The following is a 12,716-nucleotide window of genomic DNA, read 5'->3' as shown; positions in this document are numbered from 1 at the left end:
ACAGCTTATGTTTCCCCCAGATTGGTTTACCAAGTGGGCAGCTGCGTGTTATCAAACAGACAGGCAGTAAAAATGTCACGGGCTCTGCAGCTTGGCTCCTGCTGTGCCAGCTAGGCCACGGCCCCGGGACTTGCCTCTGTGCACTGGCATGTGGCAGGTGTCTGGGCATGTACGTATGTACTCTGCGTTGTCCCCCAGGTATCACCTCTACTCCTGTCCTCTGGGTCCTGGCTTGCCATGGGGTGGGTCAGGGTCATGGCACCACCAGACTGGTTTCTTCTGGGGACAATGCCAGAAAGACCCTTAAAGAAATAAAATAAGACTTTGCTCTGTCCAACAAGCATTGTGTTGAATACCTACTGGTCAAACGGCATGCTGCTTGCTCTCTAGGATTGGGCTTGACAGTCACTAGAGGGGGCAGATAGATGACCCCGTCCTTCCCTGGGGCTGCCACTGACTGTCTGGGTGTGGACTAGGAGTGGCTAACAGCAGTGAACCCCTGGGGTGTGGCAAGGCACACAGCATGGAGCCGCGCCAGGCGGTTGCTCAACCCAGGGTACCTTTGATCCCAGCAAGTGCAGATGCTGCCACTGTGAAGTGTGTGCTGAGGAGGAAGAAAGGACAGGGCCTGCCCCCAGAGGACTGTGATGCCAAATAGATCAGTTAAGAACCAGGGAAATGGTGGTCCTGGGAGAAAGCAAGAACAAAGCTGGGGCACTTTAAAGTAAAGGACGGCACCTGGGTGGGGGATGGGGGCAGGTGGGTGGGTCCCAGGGAGTCAGCCTGCGGTGGTCCTGCCTCCCTTGGAGATGGGGTAGTGTTGGATTCCAGGAGAGGGGAGACAGGGATTGATTCAGTGTGCTGTCCATGTTGGTGGCTGTCAGTTCTCCTGCCCATCATGTTTCATCAGCCACCTTCTTCCGCCAGCAGACCAGGAGCAGGAAACTGGCCAAGATTCTGCCTTCCACCCTCCAACCCCCACCCTGCTGCTCTCCCCAGCACCGAGCAGCAAATCCCATCTTGTCCTGGCCATGGCACTGTGTGCTTGCCAGAGCATCCGCTCAGCATCCTTTGATACTCAGAATGTGCCTGCAGACCGACTACTCTGTGGATTCCACATCTTTCAAGACAGAGCCTCCCTGCAGCCTTCAATGCCAAGCTGAGGGCTATGGTTTGGGTCTGGGCAGTGCAATGTGCAAGCCTCGAGGGCGATGGGCAACGAGCTGTGCGGCGGTGACCTCTTGGCCACTTGCTGGTTTCTGCTCTTCCCTCCAGCCAGCACCCTTCCCTAGCTTTGTGAGCCCTGGAGGATCTTAAAGCCGCCTCCATCATAACCATCTTTGAGATCTAGAGCCTGCCCCAAGCAGGGCAGAATGTTCCTGAATGTTCACCTGTTCAGAGCACTGTGTAAGGTGTACAAATCCTTAGCGTTTCTCGTTCTCAATGGGAGTGCACCGAGTCGTGGCCGCCACTGATTCAACTCGGAACCTCAGCTGTAGCCCTGCCACTCAGAGAAACTTTGAGTGACAGTTGTTACAGGATGTTGTTGAAAGATGCGCAGTCTTTTTGAGACACGGTGATGACCGAGCTGGCAGGGCACTGTCACCAAAAGCCACTTGCCAAAGCTTAAATGTGCGTAAGCAATCACTTGGTCCAGTTTTCAGACTGAAGATGGGCTAGTCTCCCTCTTCACATACTTAATGTGGCGCCCCCACGTGGCAGTAGCCTAACATTACACAGCCTTCCTTCCCCCAGTGGCTTTGAAACAGCAAATCCTTGACAGATGGGTGAACATTCATGCATGATCCTGCGTGTTATTTCATGTTTTGTACAAAATGAAACATCCTGGAGAGTTCAAGGACTCCTACGCTATTCCTTTACTTTTAAAGGTTTATTTTTATTTATTTGAAAGGCAGAGTGCTGCTGGTTCACTCTCCGTATGGCTATAAGGAAGCCTAGTCAGGCAGAACCAGGAGGCAGGAGCTGCATCTGGAACTCCCATGAGGGTGGCAGGGACTCAAAGACTTGGGCTATCTTCCACTGTTTTCCCAGATGCATTTGCCAGGAGCTGGATTGGAAGTGGAGCAGCCAGGACTTGAACTGGCTGGTGTTCATATGGGAAGCCAGCATCATGGGTGCCCTGAAGTGCCGGCCTCCACGCTGTTTTAGAGCGACATTGTTGGAAGTTGCCCGATGCGGGTCTGACAACAGGTGTCATGCGGGTTTCCCCCTCCTAGGCAGAAAGAACCCCATCCGTGGGTTCCCTTCGACAGCCACTGAGGGCTCCCCTCCTCCTCCTCCCACAGGGTGGCCAGCCGGAGCAGTGACAAGGATGGTGACTCTGTCCACACAGCCAGTGAAGTCCCGCTCGCCTCACGGACCAGCTCCCCGGATGGGAGGCGCTCATCCTCAGACACATCCAAGTCCACGTACAGCCTGACCCGCAGGATCTCAAGTAAGCCTGTCTGCCGGGGCCACCAGGGGAACTTGGAGGGGGAGAGTGGGGAAGGACAGGCTATTGCTGGGGAGGAGGTAGTGTGGCAGAGCCATCGGTAGTCAGGGTGGCAAAGGAGTCTTTGGCTAACATCATTGGTCCCCAGCGCCACCCTCGAGCGTCGTTCAAAAAGTTTATGGAAAATGGAATTTGGTGTTTATTCTGGTTCTGGCTTATTTGCGGTCCATGTTTTGGCCTCGTTCACAGTTCCATGACCTTTCTGAAGCCCTCCTTAATCTGTCACTTCCACTTCTGAAAAGAGGACATTGCCTTGTGGTCCAGCAGGGTGTGCTGACCCAGGGCCCTGGTGGGTGGTGTCAGAAGTTGACTAGTTGCTTTGATGCATGGACAAATGGCAGCTGATGCTCTGGGGAGTGATACTAGGGCAGGGTGGAGTCGGGGGGATTGTGGCTAACTGGAAAGCTGATGCCCCAAGACAAGAATGGGTGGCTGGTACTCAGTCTAGCCCTGGGAGCCCAAGATTGCCCAGGCTTTCCCAAGGGGAATCGACAAGCTGGGTGTTTATATGAAATCCCCTTGCTTGTACACCTAAACCAAAGGCAATTATGGGTCAAATTTGAGTGGAAAGGAGAAGGAGCTTTCCCAACCTCCTTTCACTCCACCGAAGGACCTGTCCTGTCTCACTCAGTTGATGTCTGTGAGGTTCACTTAACAAGGGGAGAAAGCTTAGCATTCACACGACTATGTAGATGGAAATGATTAGTGTCTAACACTTCCTGGGATAAGAGACAGATAAGAGACAGGAAGTAGCAAAAATAGTATCCAGAGATCAATGAGTGCAAAAGAAGGTGTTGCCAACTTGTACGGACCTCAGTCTCTCTACCTGAAAAGTGAGGTGGCACAGTGCTCCCCAGTACTACGGCCATCAGCCCCTCAGAGCTGGGGAGCACTGGGGGAACCAGAGGTAGTTCACACCCAGGGGACTGCAAGAGTGAGCCACACCCTGGGCTTGGAAGACAGTGTAGGGGAGAAAAGAGAATTCAGGGTGTCTTGCTGAAATGTGCTTCTGTTGGTTACTAGCTATGATGCTCATCCTTTGGATCGGCAGCGAGCCTTCCAAAAGTTCCTGGAAAATGCAGCTCAAAGAGGAATTTCTTTTCATGCAAAACATTTAGCAAGCCATACATCGCTGGGTCAGAGCTCGCCCATCCCAGGAATCATTTGAAACTCTCTTGTCGTTCCCAGATCTGGGGATTGCACAGGTGAAATGACTTAGCATGTGCAGGATGGGAGCATGGGACCTGGCTCCTGGCCACTGTGGTATTGGGAATGGTGATGCCCGTGCCACCGTGCCACCTCTCACAAGATAAATTCTTCCTGGGAGTGCAGGCAGCCCCTTGGTAGCCCACAAGTTGTGCAGCCTCAGATGCAATCAGCTAGATGCAGGTGGAAGATGCTTCTGTAAGATTGCATCAGAGTTGCCCACATGCACTAAATGGGACAACTGTAGACATGGCCTTTCCCCGGCAGTAGGCACTGTGAGGGACCTAGAGGTGATGGAAAATCTCCAATGTGCCTGAGTTATCCAGAAATGCTACCCTGTTTGCTACCAGCCACGGGAGTATCGTGTATTGGTGGTGGGTTTGACATTCTTGAGTGGTCCCTGTGAATATCGAGGGGCAAGGGCATTTCAAAGCATGGCATGGCCCAGAGTCTTGTGAGACAGAGCTTCGCCTGTTCCCCACCCCTGGCGCCCAGGCCCACTTCCTCCAATTCATTGTTATCTGTGGCCATTGCTTAGGTCTGGAGACAAGACGGCCCAGCTCCCCGCTCATCGATATCAAACCCATTGAGTTTGGCGTGCTCAGCGCCAAGAAGGAGCCCATTCAACCCTCGGTGCTCAGACGGACCTATGTGCCCGACGACTACTTCCGTAAGTTCGAGCCCCGGCTGTATTCGCTGGACTCGAGCAGCGATGACATGGACTCGCTGACGGACGAGGAGATCTTATCCAAGTACCAGCTGGGCATGCTGCACTTCAGCACTCAGTATGACCTGCTGCACAACCACCTCACCGTGCGGGTGATCGAGGCCCGGGACTTGCCGCCCCCCATCTCCCACGATGGCTCACGCCAGGACATGGCACACTCCAACCCATACGTCAAGATCTGTCTGCTGCCCGATCAGAAGAACTCCAAACAGACCGGGGTCAAGCGCAAGACGCAGAGGCCCGTGTTTGAAGAGCGCTACACCTTCGAGATCCCCTTCCTAGAAGCCCAGAGGAGGACCCTGCTGCTCACGGTGGTGGATTTTGATAAGTTCTCGCGCCACTGTGTCATTGGCAAGGTGTCCGTGCCCTTGTGCGAAGTGGACCTGGTGAAGGGCGGGCACTGGTGGAAGGCTCTGATCCCTAGCTCCCAGGTAAGGGCTGAACTCCCAGAGTCTCCTCAAGAGCTTAAGGAGGGGCGGGGTGGAAAGAGTGATAAAAAAAAAAAAATCAACCGACATGATTATTTAGACGTTCGCTTATTTTTGAAACCACGTGGGGGCGTTTCACGGGTTTTGAATTTGAAAATAATTTCTGGCCTGCAAGAAGTCACACACACACACACACACACACACACAATATGGCAGAGATCCCTGTGTTGGCTGGTGGTAATACCTCACAGGACCAGAGGACACGAGCCATCCCTGGGATGCTGCAAGGTGTGATCACACATTACACAGGTATAACATTGGCCCTCCCTCGTAGGCAGGTTGTTTGTCTGTGCTGCTGGGTGATTTGACTGGGAGAATGACCGTCTTGATATAAAACTCAGTCATTTTTGGCTTTTGGATATTGATGTGATGGGTTAAAAAAAAAAAGAACGAAAATGATGCGGGCTAGAGAACAGGATGGTGTGTGGATGTTTTGCAAGCAGCTCGTTCCATTGGCTTCCTTCCCCTGTCCAGCCCAGGGAAATGTGGCTGCGTAGAAAACCACCCACGGACCAGCCTGCGTCTCCGGTAGCTGTCGGGCATTCCTGCGTGTTAGAGGAGAAGCGTGCATGCGCTGCGGGAGGAGGGGTGCGGAGAGCGCGAGTAGCCAGGCGCAGGTCTCTGTGGGCCATCTGCGCTGGGGATGAGAGTCAGGCGAGATGAAGGCAGGGTGATTTCTCAGAGCTGTGCATCCCCCTCCAGGGACTGGGGCAATCCAGCATCACTTTCGGGGGTACAGGTTTTTAAACATTACTGTCCCGCTGTCAGGGAGCAGCAACGGGATGAGGGGAGAGCGGTCTGCCTAAGGTCAGGAGACATATCCCTGCCCTGGTTTGCACTCCTCCGAAGAAGACTCTGAGATGAGAGAGTCCTTGATGAGGCAGGCAGCAGAACAGGCAGCCCCCAAATGTCATTGAACTGACCGTGTCCTTCTGCAGGGTGGGCAGGGGCAGACCCACCACCTACTGGGGAAGCAGGGAGCCCTCGCAAAGCTGCACCACACAGGGCTGGGAGCACTGGGACGTTTACACCCCAACTCCTTGTGGCCATTCATTGATTGAGGGCTGTCGGGAGTTGCCAGGGGTAATTTCCAGAACTTCCTGCCTATTCCACCAGCATCCACACGTGCAAAATAATGCAGCAGCTGGCAGCCGATGGACGTCAAGCTACTGTGTGTGCTGGGGTGATGAGGGTGAGGAGGTGGCAGACACGGCGCCCCTGAGATCCCCCTGGCACCCTGGGCAAGTCCTCATGCTAGGCCCTCTTCCTGCCACACCCTCAGAGTATGCTGGGTGCTTTCTGTGTGTTGTCCTGGGTATTTGATGGCGTAGGGTTTTATCCTGCTTCAACCATCTAGAAACTTCCAGTTTAAATAAGTGGACCCACTGGACAAAACCAATCTCATCTTGCCAAACTCCCTGCCTTCCCCTGTGTGGAAGGTGCTGGATACACCCAGGCATCCACACACCGCACCTGCTCTGCGTCCCTGCCCAAGGTCTGTTCCCACACAGCTGGCTAACCACGGCAATCTCACCCTCCCTCCTTGCCTTCCCGCATGATCCCAGGGGATGGCTTGGTGTGCGCGTGCACACACAGAAGTGGGAGATGGAACAATGTAGAGAGGGGGTGGGAGGTGGGGGGTAGGAACAAAATAAGACACCCCCCCCCATTCAGCTAAGAGTTGCCCTCCCATGGGGAGCCCTTGGGGTATCATGTGGAGAAAGTGGCCTTGGACCTACCTTCTCACCACTTCTTCATTCCATGGCTTTCCCTGAATGTAAAAGACCCCAAAGGAGCTTATGGAAAAGCGTCCATTTGGAGGTGACAGTTCAGGACCAGGTGACGCCATAAGGCACCTCTGTATGGAGGAGAGACCCACAGAGGGAGAAATGGAGGAAGGAAGGGAATGGGAGGGAGAGAGAATGAGAGCGAGCAAGCAAGTGAGAGAGAGAACAGTAGAGAACCCAAGTCACACTCCAGCTCCACGCTCTGGTGGGAGCCACCCTCTATGGGCCACCCGCAGTAACCTAAGCACCTGCCAACAGATGCCATCATTAGATCGAGTCTCCGGCCCTCACCCCTCATCCATGAGCAGGAAGATTTCAGTTTCTGCAGCTGGCTGGAGTCTGGGGGAGGCAAGTCCTACTCAATCCACACCTCAGGCTAACTGTGGGGATGAGAGGAGGCGCTCTGCTTCCGCACAGGCCTTGGGTGCCACCATCATCAGGGCGCTGTGGTTGGGTGGTAACATCTGAATAGCATTGGCCAGGACCAGAGAAAGCCTGTGCTGGGCTGCTTCAAGGATGAAGGAGGACTCCCAGGGGAGAGGCTACATGTGAGTAGGGACTTCTTGCCTGCCTGGAGGTGGTGCCGTCTGGAGGCCCAGCAGCTGGCCTTCTGGAGGTGAGCTCATCTCTCCCACTCTGATGTCCCAGGTGGTGGCAGGCTCATCCCCAGCAGGAGGTTCTGGCTTCTCCTCAAGCCTGTGACCTACAGGCACTTCCTGAGTCCCAGTGGACTTCTGAGCACCCAAAGGATGCACACCATTGAAATCTTTCTGCCAGGTGGACCCTGGGGGTCGTTCACGTGGGTGGTCCTGTCTGTTCCTCTGGGGCCTCTCACCTTGTCATCTCTGCAGGTTAGGGTCTGGTTCTTCTTGGTGGCTGTGCTCCTGGGCCTCACTCCTCATGCACACGGGTCTTTCCTTACAAGGGCTCATGATCGTTTACACAGGAGACGCTTGGGTACATCTGTCAGATACTTGTTCTGTCTCTTCATCCCTCTTTATTACTCTTTGTTTTTCTGGAATTTCTGTTATGTGCCCAGGTTTTCTGTGCAGATGAATCAGCTAGCTGACTGTCATGCCATTCTGTCTCGAGGCACAGACAGGACATTGGGGTGAGGGAAGAGACAAGGAGTGGAAAGTCTGGGGACCAGATAGCCAAGTAGCTGCTTTGTCTGCCATTCTCTGTGTGGACAAGGAGAGGCTGATCCTGCAGAAAGACTCTCACCAGGAAAGACAGGCCTGGGTGGGAGACAGCATCAGGTGCGGCCATTCACATAGAAGCTAGTGTCTTGCCTTCAACAATTGGCTTAGCCAGTTGAGGCCGAAGGGGAGCTGTGGAAGTGTGAAGACAGAGCTCTGCAGTGTCTGGGCTTTGGCCTGCCCCCCAGGTGAACAGAGTTGCTCCTGAGGTCTGTTTCTGCCTTCTGTGTCTTGGAGAACCCATGTGGAAGATGAGCAGGTGGCTTTGCAGGGCCAGCGTATGAGCATTCTCCAGCAGCATGTCCCATCTGTCCTGCGCCTTTGAACATGGCATCTTTGATCTTGGCATTCAGGAAACTGGCAGCTAATGGAGCTATGATGACATTTTTTTTGTCTTTTTGAAAAGATTTGGCTGGAAGATAATGAAAATAATGGCATAGAAATACAAAATGGGAGAAGTGATTGACATGGGCAGGAAATGATACTGCTTGCTGTGAGATGTTATGCCCATGCAAGTGGATGAGGGTCATTTAGAGGCCTGTGTGTGTGGGCCATATTCGTTTTGTAAAGTTTGGTCTTAACTGTAAAAACACACATGGAATTTACCACCTTGTCTTTTAAAAAATATATTTATTTTTATTGAAAAGGCAGATTTACAGATAGACGCAGAGACAGAGAAAGATCTATCTGCACCCCAAGTGGCCTCAGTGGTCAAGGCTGAGCTGATCTGAAGCCAGGAGCGTCTTCTGGGTCTCCCATGTGGGTGCGGGGTCCCAACACTTTGAGCCAGCGTCTGTTGCTTTCCCAGACCAGAAGCAGTGCCAGCACTTGTAGGCAGAGGATTAGCCATTGAACCATCGTGTTGTCCCCTGCCTTGATCATTTTTAAGCATGAAGTTTAGTTAGTTCATTTGTATTGTTTGGTGTATTCATCACCACCATCCACTTAAACTGTGTCCCCATTAAACAGTTAATTCCTCATTCCCCCTTCTCCTATCCTCTGGCAACCCCAACTCTACTCGCTGTCTGTATGCTTGGAGGTGGAATCCTACAGGGCTTGTTTGACTGGCTACTTTCGCTTAGCATCCCGTCCTTAGGGCTCATTCCTGCTGTAGGGTAAGTCAGAATCTCTTTCCTTTTTAAGGCTGAATCCTATCTCACTGAGTGTATGACGTATTTTTGTGTGTTTCCATCAGCAGACCCTTGAAATGGTTCCATCTATTTTGCAATTGTGAACCATGTATTATGAACATTGTCTCTTGAATCAAATTTTTTGAGTCGTAAAAATATCAGGGATGGAAGCAGTTTGTTTTCTCTGGAGATCACATGACTTTGGAAAGGAAGGTCAAGCTGGTGGCCAGATCCGAAGCCCCCTGTTCTGCCGGAGACTCACAGAACTTGGGAAGGATGTGTGCAGCCGTGTGTTTCATGATGCACCTGTTGAAGGGTTCAGCTGAGCTTTGGTCTGAACGATGTTGCCCCTCCAAATCAGTGGGTCGAAGTCCTCACCCCCAACGGGTGCTGCTAAGTATGAGGCCTTTTAGAATTCAGTCTAGAGGGCAGAGTCTCCTCTCCACATGTGGGAGTTAGTAACCTTGTTCTAGAAACCCTGAGAGCTGCCTTGAATGTTCCGCCAGATGGAAGCGAAGTGAGTAGGTGCCTCCTACGAGTATTCCAGCAGACACTGAATCTGCAGATGCCTTGATTTTGAACTTCTCAAAGTTCAGAGCTGTGAGACATACATGTTTGGTGTTTATAAGCCACATAGTTAGGGCAGTCTGCTTGGGAATATGCGGAAACAGTGCTATCGTCTGCAGCTTCAGTTTGAAACGCTTTCAGGGCAGCTAGAGTGAGGGCTGGATCAGGGTAAGGCAGCATTTTAGGAAGGGTTCTGGGATTATTGTTAATCCTATATTGCAGAAGTTGGGAGACATAACTGAAGGTGTTCACTGCCCAGCTTTTCTGTAGTTGGAAATGATCAGAAGAGAACCCCAGGGAAGCAAAGGCAGAGGAAGCATGGTGCCATTGCTGTGGTCTTAAGGACAAGAGAGGCGGTGATGGGTTAGGCTGTGGAGGTGCCGAGTGGCCAGCTCTGGGGCCCAGTTAGAAGACACAGTCTTTGGGACTGAGGACCATTGAAATCCAAGGGACTTCCGCAATCCTGGTCATTCTCATTAACAAGCATCTCAGTCACCCCGGAGCCCCCAGAGGGGAGACCCCAGGCCCCATCCTTACAAATTCTTGGGCGGAGGTGCCAGAACTTGCACTTGACCTTGGGTGCTAAAATTCTAAGACAGGCGAGTGCTGAGCCTCATTCTGAGAAACCTCTGGTGACGGGCGGGAGTGGGGAGGCTTGATGCTTCGAGCTGGGCAGACTTGGGTCTGAAATGAGCTCTGTGGTGCACTAGCTGGCTGGGTGACAAGTTAACGCAAGTTATGCCCCATGCACAGGTCCCACTGGGAATGTGTCTTCTGGAACCCTTCTGGAAGGAAGTTGCTCACACTGGAGTGTTTATTATTATTATTATTTACTTTTATTGCAAAGGCAGATCAGATTTACAAAGAGAAAGAGAGACAGAGGAAGATCTTCCATCTGCTGGTTCGCTCCCCAGATGGCTGCAATGGCCAGAGCTGAGCCAATCCGAAACCAGGAACCAGGAGCTTCTTCAGGGTCTTCCAGGCAGGTGCAGGGTCCCAAGGGTTTGGGCTGTCCTCAGCTGCTTTCCCAGGCCATAAACAGGGAGTTGGATAGAAAGAAAGAGGGGGGAAGAGGGGTAGTGGAAAATGGAGAAAGAGTGAACAAGGGATAAAGAGAGGATAGACACGTGATAGAGAAGGCGGGCAGGGGTGGGGAGAAGGAAAGAAAGACAGAAAGGGAGAGAGAGCGAGATGACCAGCATATGGAAGATGGAGATGGAGGAATGGGGGGAAAGGAGAAGAGGACATCATGCTGGGCTGATTAGCCTCTGTTCTTGTTTGGTCCTGCTGTTGGTAGCACTTAGGAGTGACTCAGTAGATTTTTTAATTAAATAAACACCCTTGTGTATAGAGCGTTAGCGTTAGTTTGAATGAGGCTGAACCTGACCATTTAGCAGCTATGTGAACTGGAGTCCAAATCCCTGCCTGTCCACCAGGAGTAACACTCACTGCCAGGGAACTGGCGGGGCTGGGATGTGAAGGCAGTGCTGGGTGCCTCTTACACAGCACTTGCTATGGGCCACATTCAGCCTGGGACTTTATTGTACTGAGTACAAACACTTTGTCCCCTTATGTATAGGAGGGAACTGAGGCTAAGTAACCTGCCTTCCCTTCTCCCAGCCACTTCCTTGGAAGCGCCCTGGGGTGCCCCTGCTGCTGCCTCTTCTACTTGGGAGAGAACTCATTCTATAATTCCACTTGCCATTGGTCCTACCTTGGGATTCGGGATAGTTGGAGGCAAAGCTACTTGTCTATAGAGCTTTCTTAATTAATTAATTAGATTGAAAAAGTTACAGCGAAGGAGAGAGAAATATATCTTCCAATGGCTGATTCACTCTCCAAATGACTGCAGTGGCCTGGGGCTGGGCCAGACAGAAATCAAAGGCCAGGAGGTTTTTCTAGGTTTCTCACATTGGTGACAAGGGTTCAGGGACTTGGGCCATCTTTTGCTGCTTTCTCAAGTGCATTAGCAGGAAACTAGATTGAAAGTGGAGCAGTCGGGTCTTGAACCAGCACCCCTAGTGCCAGCACTGCAAGTGGAGGCTTCACTGGTTATGTTGTGGTGCCGGCTACCGGCCATGCTTCCATGACAGGTTTCATTTTGTAGTTTAAGCCGACAACATGGCACATACTAGAGCTATCACTAGATTTGAGGGGAAATGCTGAGAATGTTACAATTACAGGTGGGTTTTCTCTTAAGAAACCTGTTCTAACTTTAAATGTTGGTGAAGCTAGATGGGAAGTGGAACTGTTGGGATTAGAACCAGTATCTGTATGGGATCCTGGTGCATGCAAAGCAAGGACTTTAACATCTATGCTATCATGCCAGGCCTGATTTTTTTTTTTATTGGAAAGCAGATTTACAGAGAAGGAGAGGCAGACAGCTCTTCTATCCACTGACTCACTCCTCATGGTCACAATGATCAGAGCTGAGCTGATCCAAAGCCAGGAGCCAGGAGTTTCTTCTAGGTCTCCCACATGGGCGCAGGAATCCCAAGGACTTGAGCCGTCTTCTGATGCTTTCCCAGACCCTAAGCAGGGAGCTGGATGAGAAGTGGAGTGGCTGTGGAACAAACTGGCACCCATCTGGGATGCTAGTGCGACACGTGGAGGATTAGCCTGTTGAACCACTGCTGCGGTGCCCTAGCTTCTCTTTTTATAAGCCTCAAGTTTTATACTAGATCACATCTGCTCTTGTACCGCAGCCCTGTCTGAGCACCTTTGTTCAGAGGAGATGCTGTCAAGTTGGAGGTCTTCCCCCAAATGGCAGGTGCGCTCTCTGTGATAGCTGAGCCCCCTTCCTGAGATGAGCTGTGTGTTGACAGGGTGCTTGGATGTCTGCCTGGCAGCCAAGAAGCAAGGCTCATGGAAGCAGCAGGAGAGAGAGAGTTAAGCTTGCGCTTCCACGGCTCTGGACTCTGGGAGGTGCTCTGACCTTTTCAGGTCTGGGTGAGATGTGTGAGCCGCCGGGTGAGGCCCTGGGATGCACTTGACCTCTTGGGGAACAGCTCAGCCTCCTCTTCCCAGGAACAATTTGTTCAGGCAGGGATCAGATGTAGGAGGAGAGGATGAGTCATGTCTGCATTCACAGGTTTCCTTC

At 52.1% G+C, this 12,716-nt stretch overlaps 1 protein-coding gene across 2 annotated transcripts in view; it reads left to right on the top strand.

The window, feature by feature from the left end:
• Positions 1-12,716, top strand: part of SYT17 (synaptotagmin 17) — a 44,187-nt gene that overhangs the window by 8,205 nt on the left and 23,266 nt on the right. For both annotated transcript variants that reach the window (XM_040973921.1, XM_040973922.1), the window contains exons 4-5: positions 2,307-2,455; positions 4,257-4,876. In XM_040973921.1, the coding sequence (XP_040829855.1) occupies positions 2,307-2,455; positions 4,257-4,876 (769 nt within the window). The remainder of the gene's footprint in view (positions 1-2,306; positions 2,456-4,256; positions 4,877-12,716) is intronic.

Source organism: Ochotona curzoniae, unplaced genomic scaffold, assembly GCF_017591425.1.
Source record: "Ochotona curzoniae isolate NIBS_2020 unplaced genomic scaffold, NIBS_Ocur_1.0 contig_2321, whole genome shotgun sequence".
NCBI classification, from domain to species: Eukaryota; Metazoa; Chordata; class Mammalia; order Lagomorpha; family Ochotonidae; genus Ochotona; species Ochotona curzoniae.
Note: the sequence above shows the minus strand (reverse complement) of the source record. Positions and strands in the feature narration are given on the sequence as shown.